Genomic DNA, 7,394 nt, shown 5'->3' with positions numbered 1-7,394 from the left:
GAAAACTCCCCCTTTCGTGGAATCCTATAACATGTTTAATTTCAACTTTACTTGCCTGGGTGCCCCACAAACGAAAGTTCTTATCTAAGTTAACCATTACGTGGTTTCTAAGGAGAAGGATGCACATTATGTCAAATCTGAGCGGGCGAGCGAGGAAAATTTCCTAAAGGTGTTGCATTGTATTCGAATATATCATTTTCAATCTACAAAACGCGTCAGCCAAAAAGTGCGTGTAACGTGGAAAGCGAATTGGCCGGCAAAAAGTTCAAGAAAATAAATATTTTTCCAATTTCTGTGGCTTTCCTTCCCCATTCTTCTAATTAAACATATAAGTTTGATGCAGTAGTATGTTTGGGCTTTTATTAGAATCTTAGGAGGAGGGCCAATTCCTGTTAGACGCCATAGAATCAACCAAATGGTCAAGTAGGTCCACCTCCAGCTCAATCTTATCTTCATGATTAGTGCAACCTGATCACAAACTATATATGTCATGAATACTATAACCAACTTCATGACCACCATTTATTATGCATTTGACTATAAATCTAATAGATTGATGCTCCTTTGTATCTCCTCCGGTGCATGTTTTTCATAATTCGCAGAAGCTTCATGTTGAAGCATCACTCAGGACTCAAATATTATATCGTTCTAATTCCAGAACAAGCGGCAAGGCAATGCGGTAGAAGTTAAAAATTACGGCCTCACTCTACCCTAAACTCTCAAGCTCGTGAAGCTATGCAGATGTTTCTTCCAAAACAACGTCAAACTCTCTGTCGAAAAATTTAACCCTCTCAGAGACCTATTTGACAGTGACTTTTAGACTGAAGTTTTCTTACCATTTGCTTTAGCAAATTATTGAATTTGTAAGTCTTCTTTATATTTGCTTTGTTTCAGTATTTTTACCACCAAGTCCAGTTGACCGAAAAAACATTATACATTTAAAATATATTAACTTTTATTTAATACAAATTTTTAAAATATCATACATGTAAAATATAGTAACTTTTATTTAATACAATTTTTTTTTAAATTATTGATAAATTTTAATCTTTTGTTTCGGAGAATATTAAATTTCAAAAAATTAAAACTTGAACATTATCAGATATAAAGTCTCCCATTGAAATTCACATGGTAATAGTAAATAGATAATAATAAAGATCTTCTATACCAATACATCTAGAGAGCTGCACACTACAGTATATCACATTTGTAATAGTACGATGAAAGAGTGCATTTATAGAATGTCTATTAATGAGTTGAAAGGAAGTTTCCTGCTATATGGAGTACAAGTTAAGATCTGATCTTTCCTATAATATTTTTCATTTTTGGGTTGTGCCCAATATCGCCCTTCTGTATCTGGGTTTCATTACATTCTCCTTCCTTTCAATTGAAACTTTGACATGGAAGGATTCATGCCTTACCTTCTGGCCGCCATGACAAAGGTTTCTTTCCATGCTCAGAGATATCATGTGTTTTTGAGTTTTAGGGGGAAAGATGTGAGAAAGACTCTGGTTGACCATCTCTTCCAAGCTCTTTCCGCACCCGGATTGAATGTATTTCTTGACACCCACAAATTAAATAAGGGGGGAACCATTGATTCCAGCCTGAAAAATGCAATTATGTGGAGCGCAATATGTATTCCTTTATTTTCCAAAGGCTATGCAAGCTCAGCATGGTGTCTTAGGGAAGTTGCCTTTATGTTGGAATCTTCTGGGACAATTATTCCTCTCTTTTATGAACTGAAACCGACCCATGTTAGGTATCCTCTAGGAGATTCCAGCCCTTACAAGGAATCATTTGAAAAGCACTACAACCATCCAAATCGATATTCAAGAGAAGAGATTGATGGGTGGAAGCATGCCCTTGAGCAGATCTGCTCTCGTTCAGGGTGGTCACTAGATATGACTGCAAGGTTAGTGATTGATCTTTGTTTCTTTGTTTTTTCAAATTCAATTATTAGTTTAAAATTGAATTATTTTTTAAAAGTAAAGGATGAAATGTGTCAAAGTTCTTTTTTATAGTTAGATAAGAAGAAAAATAGACAGATATAAATAGAAATGGAAAATAAATAGTGAAAAGAGATATTGAGGGAGTTTAAATGGATAGAACTCTATGTAATTATATATAAAAAAGGGGAAGAGAGAGAATTTTTAGTCATGAAATTGTTTTAAAACTAACATTTTCAACTTGGTGTGAAATGGATACACTAAAGAGATTTGGAAGGTCTATGCGATTTTTTTTTTTTTTTTTCTTTTTTTTTTGACGTATATTAAAGACTCCAAAATTATTGTCAATTCACCACTTTATAAAAATTTGGTAAGACTAAATGGGAGCCTGCATGCTAATAGTTTTACTTCTGCAAGTTTTAGCTAGAAATGGCAAATAGTTTGTCTAAAATGCTAAGATTTAAAAATATATATATATATTAGATATTACATACTGAAGGGCAAGACCTTTTTGATAAAAGACTCACAATTTACCGTTGTGGTGTAAGCTCTTGCCTATAATCTATTAAACTTTATTATTCACTATACAAATAAAATATAAATGAATATTTTTAATAGTTATAATTCATTTATAATCCAATTACACTTTCTCCTTTCTTTATATTGGCAATCTCAAGTGAAACCTAATATGCCGAATCAGAAATGTTTTTTAAGGAGACGGAAAATAGGATAGCATTTATTTACTTTAAAAGAATAAACCCAAAAATCTCCTAAAAAATAGTTATTTTTATTTTATACCGCACCATTCATGGATACTCTGGTGGCCTCGGTCATATATATATATATATATATATATTCACCTATCGAGTATTGAGAGGTTTAGAGCCATCCAATTTAGTGGAGATAATGTTGATCTCTACTTTGTAGTATAATATTTGTACCCACTGCAATATAAAATGTGGGTTGTACCGGGCATCTTCTGAGCAATGTAACATTATTGATGCCTGTAAGCTGCTCCTATGCAGAAGGGTTACTGGCTACATCTACGGATGAGATACACATGTACATATGGTAAATTTGAGTCAAATAGACATACAATGAATAATATGGACATTTCATTGATGCAGCATATGAACAATTTAGCCCTGTTGCTTCTTATTTAATTCTAAGTCTGTGAATTCCAAAATAAATATTATGAATTGTCATGTGTTTGAGAGTGTAAATCTATCAATTTAAAATTGAGGAGTTTCAATAGTTGAATGCCTCCACAAAGCCAGCCTATTTTAAGAAGGAAAAGAAACACCAGATTCGTTTATCACATAATTAATGCCCCATATCTAATGTAGTGAGCACTCTTAAGAACGTCAAAATAAAAATCCAAACACCTGAACTCAATCATTCAAAATAACCAAATTTGAGCATCTAGAGGTTTCCTGTGGGCTTCTCATTTCTGACTATAAGTATGGGACAAGTTGAATTGTTTTGGTTGTAATAAAAGTAGCAAGGAATCTAGTCTATTTTGTAAAGCTGAAATAGCTAATATCTTGCAATTGAAGAGCATGTGCAAATTTTCATTTTCATTGAGAAATAGAAAACAAGTTATTTATTACAAGTTTTTAATTACTGCAAAAGAGTTCTAGATTAACCTTCATATGATATATGTAAAAGAAGTTTAGATTGCAGAATATATATTTTTAAATGTTGATAATATAAGAATGATGTGTTGAGTGACCTTCATGTTATGTAAAAGATCACAGACTTTGAATAGGTTAAGATCATCACTCTGTTTATAGTATTCATGAAAGTTACACAGAACAGTAGATCTATAATTCGTGATCAAATATTGATACAGATTTAAATATATATGAAATATGAATTTTTTTTTAATTTGATTTTTAAAAATCTTACCTCTCTAGTTTTCTGTTCCTTTTTATTTCATTTTTCCTGTGCTCTTTCTTTCACTTTTCTGATGTAAAGACTCCATCATATCACTAAGCTTTATTTCCTTGCACGGTAGTTCGCAAGCATTAGCTTTCGCTTGAAATACTTGGAAAACCTGAAGCAATAATGATTGGAAAAATGGAGTTAAAAGGAAGATTAGAGAGGATAATCTTTTAAATTAAATATGGAAGAAAGCTGGAGCAGATGAAAAAAAGAATTCTTACCTTAGGTTTTCCTTCATACGCATGAGATAAAATGCCAGAAAATAAAGATCATCGGAGATAGTTGTGTGGCTTTACTCATATCCATCCATTCTACACTATTAAAACAAAATCATAAAACATTTAAAATCTGCCCTCTTGGAAAATAACAGGAGATACTTCATTGGCTGGACAAAAACTAGCACAATGTTTCAAAGCAATATGCACCAAGTTTTTAGTATGAGCAAATTTCCATAAATACATAGATTTTCCATGGTTATTATGAAGATTATATATTGTTTGGGTGATTAGGATGGGCACAAATTAGATATACTTCGTAATTGCAATTGCATTGTCATTTGAAATGATAGAAAATAGATTCGATTATTTCGTCGTTGCACAGGTGTCACTAACTTCGCAATATACAGATTCGAAGGTCAGCTAGTGAAGAAAGTGGTGAACGACATAATAAAGACACTTGACAGGGTGCCGTTACAAGTTGCCAAACATCCGGTGGGATTTGAAACTGTACGAAAAGGTCTAATTCAGAAATTGCATCTCATTTCATCCCAATATGGAATATTGGGTATAGGTGGTATTGGGAAGACCACAGCTGCGAAGGCCGTGTATAATAAAATTTATAGTGAATTCGATGCTGTTTCCTTCCTGTTTAATGTTCGTGACGCTAGCCTTCAAAAATTGCAGGGTCAAATTCTCAAAGATTTGGTCAACTATGAAGAAGATCTGTGTGGAAAAGGGCAAATATTTGTTGACAGATCGTTTGCAAGGAATCCGCGCGCTTGTCGTTTTGGACGATGTTGATAATCGCGTGCAATTGGACGCCTTGGCTGGGGATTGGCTGGCCCCTGGAAGCCGTTTAATCATTAGACACATTCTCAATGCCGCTCATATCTCATCCGATTGCATTCACGAGATGCGCGGATTTGAGGAAAGCGTAGGGCTCCAGTTGTTTTGTTGGCACGCCTTCCTCAGACCATCCCCCATTCCCCGTTTTAAACAACTCTTGAGAAGAATAGTGGAGGCTTGCAAGGGACACCCTCTTTCTCTCGAGATCATTGGAGCTTTTTTGTACGATAAGCAGGATGACACTCACATTGATTGCTGGAATGAAACCCTTGAAAACGTTGCAGGCAATAGAGACATTTTTCAAACACTCAAGATCAGTTATAGTGGTCTTAGTAGTGAGGAAAAAGAAATGTTTCTGGACATTGCTTGCTAGTTTATTGGAGAATGCACAACTTCTCCCATAGTTTTCTGGAAATCCATGTACAAGAATGTGCGCATTGCTATCAATAATCTATCAAATAAGTTGTTGATAAAGATAGATGAGAAAGGTGTATTTGAAATGCATGACCTCGTGCGAGATATGGGCCGAATCATTGCTGAGGAAGATCAAACCCAGCAACGGGAGACTGTCCACTTCCAGTCAAGCAGCTCATTCAACAATGCAAGTAGCACTATCAATATCTCTCGCCTTCCTCTCCATCAAGGTGATTCACGGTGCCTTAAAATGTTGTGTACACCTAGTCTTCACTATCTTCATTTGGAGCAAGTGCTCATAGAAGATATCTTAGACATTCTTCCTCTAACTTTGAGATGGGTCAAGGTGAATTTTTAGACAACCTGAGTTGGTCTAGTGGTGGAGAACTTGTACTCTTGAAAGAGAGGTCACAAGTTCAAATCCCACTGGGGGGGTAGGGTATGTATGCCTCATTTGTAGTGCCAAGCGCCTCTCGAAAAAGAGTACGAGGTAGTCCCATATCACTGTCACCATACGTAAACCCAAAAACTATGGCATAGTGTTGTGGACTATAAAACCACCTTGCCTTGCCTTTTTGCAAGCATGGGGTGTAGCTCGAATTCGTTGGACGAGTTACTTTTAGCAATAAAGGAGAAATCATCTGTTTTAGGCATGAGATCGCAATTGAGGATCATCGACTGGACTGACTGCAGGTCCCTGCGAAACCTCTCGGACAGTGTTAGTTATTTGTCACTTTTGCAGTCCTTGAATTTTTCCAGATGTCAGAATTTGAATTGTCTTCCTAACATCATTTCCGACCTCTCAAAACTGCAATACATAAATTTGAGTTACTGTGAAAAATTGCGTTGCCTTCCTGAGAGTATTGGGAACCTCTCTGGGCTTGAGTACTTGAACTTAACCTATTGTAAGATCTTAGTTCAACTTCCCGATAGTATTGGCAATCTATCACAGCTGAAACATTTAAGCCTAAGCTGGTGCGAAAAATTGCAGAGCCTTCCAGAAAGCATTAGTAACTTGTCAAATCTGGATAAGTTGGACGTTATGAGTTGTTATTCTGCATGGAAATCAACTCCATATGCCATTTTGATCAAGCCAACAATATGCTTCTTGGGATTGCCTTCTCAGGCGGAGAACTGGCGGAAGAATTTAATTATAACCCCAGGATGTAAATAAATACTATATATTTATTTCGATATTGAATACTAGCAATCAGCTCATTACAGCTTGTCTTATGGTTTGATGGAATGAAATTTATGCTTTCCCTTATTTGCATAAAAACATGTGTAATGTGTAATGTACTGGCAGCGTCACACAAAGAGTAGATCAAAATGGTATACCTCAACCTCCTGATCATATCTTAAATTCATTAAATTCTTGGTCATTTTTTGTATGCAATCTTAAATAAATTTTACATTTCAAAGCTCTTAAAAAATATACTTACTATCACACGCTAAAGGGGATGTTTTCCTTCAATCCAGAAAAATTAATGTCCAAGCTAACAAAAGTTAGATGGTCGCGGGGTAAAAGTTCAAAACTCAAATTCAAATTGTCCGGCAAACCCAGTAAAGGTAAAAAGCATATCAATCGCCTTGCATGTAAGTTCAGACTCATCTTATTTTTTCTTCACGATTTTATTCGATTAAAATCTCTTGGATGCAATCTCATTTTTAAAATTCATTTGAGAATATATTAGAAGATTACTGAAAAGTTTTTTTTGCCATATATATTAAAATGGTTGGAAGCAATTGTATAATGGTAATGCTTTAAAATAAGGTTGTATTGTTTCAGCTTCATATTTATAGTATTATATCTATACCAATATGAATATGAGAACTTATATTTAATTTAAATTTTTAGGCTAATTTTTATTTTTATATTGTTGAAGACTTGATTTTTAGGCTATAACTGTTAAAAAGTTAAATTTGACTTCTTTTTACAAAAATTAATTTATTTCTTAATATGTGATGTCTAAACTGCTAAATTCTTCTATGAATATTAAATATTAAAATATAACATGATTTTATT

The 7,394-nt window shown here is 34.3% G+C and overlaps 1 protein-coding gene across 1 annotated transcript; it reads left to right on the top strand.

Moving 5' to 3' along the window:
- Positions 1-1,400: 1,400 nt before the first annotated feature.
- Positions 1,401-5,327, top strand: LOC149563487 (disease resistance protein Roq1-like). Its single transcript, XM_089828205.1, has 3 exons — positions 1,401-1,912; positions 4,516-4,766; positions 4,864-5,327. The coding sequence occupies exons 1-3, from the start codon at positions 1,401-1,403 to the stop codon at positions 5,325-5,327; spliced, it is 1,227 nt and encodes a 408-aa protein (XP_089684331.1).
- The last annotated feature ends 2,067 nt before the right edge of the window (positions 5,328-7,394 follow it).

This window comes from Cupressus sempervirens, chromosome 4 (genome assembly GCF_028749045.1).
Source record: "Cupressus sempervirens isolate cs-2001-9-10 chromosome 4, ASM2874904v1, whole genome shotgun sequence".
Taxonomy (NCBI): Eukaryota; Viridiplantae; Streptophyta; class Pinopsida; order Cupressales; family Cupressaceae; genus Cupressus; species Cupressus sempervirens.
This window is presented reverse-complemented; position numbering and strand designations above follow the sequence as displayed.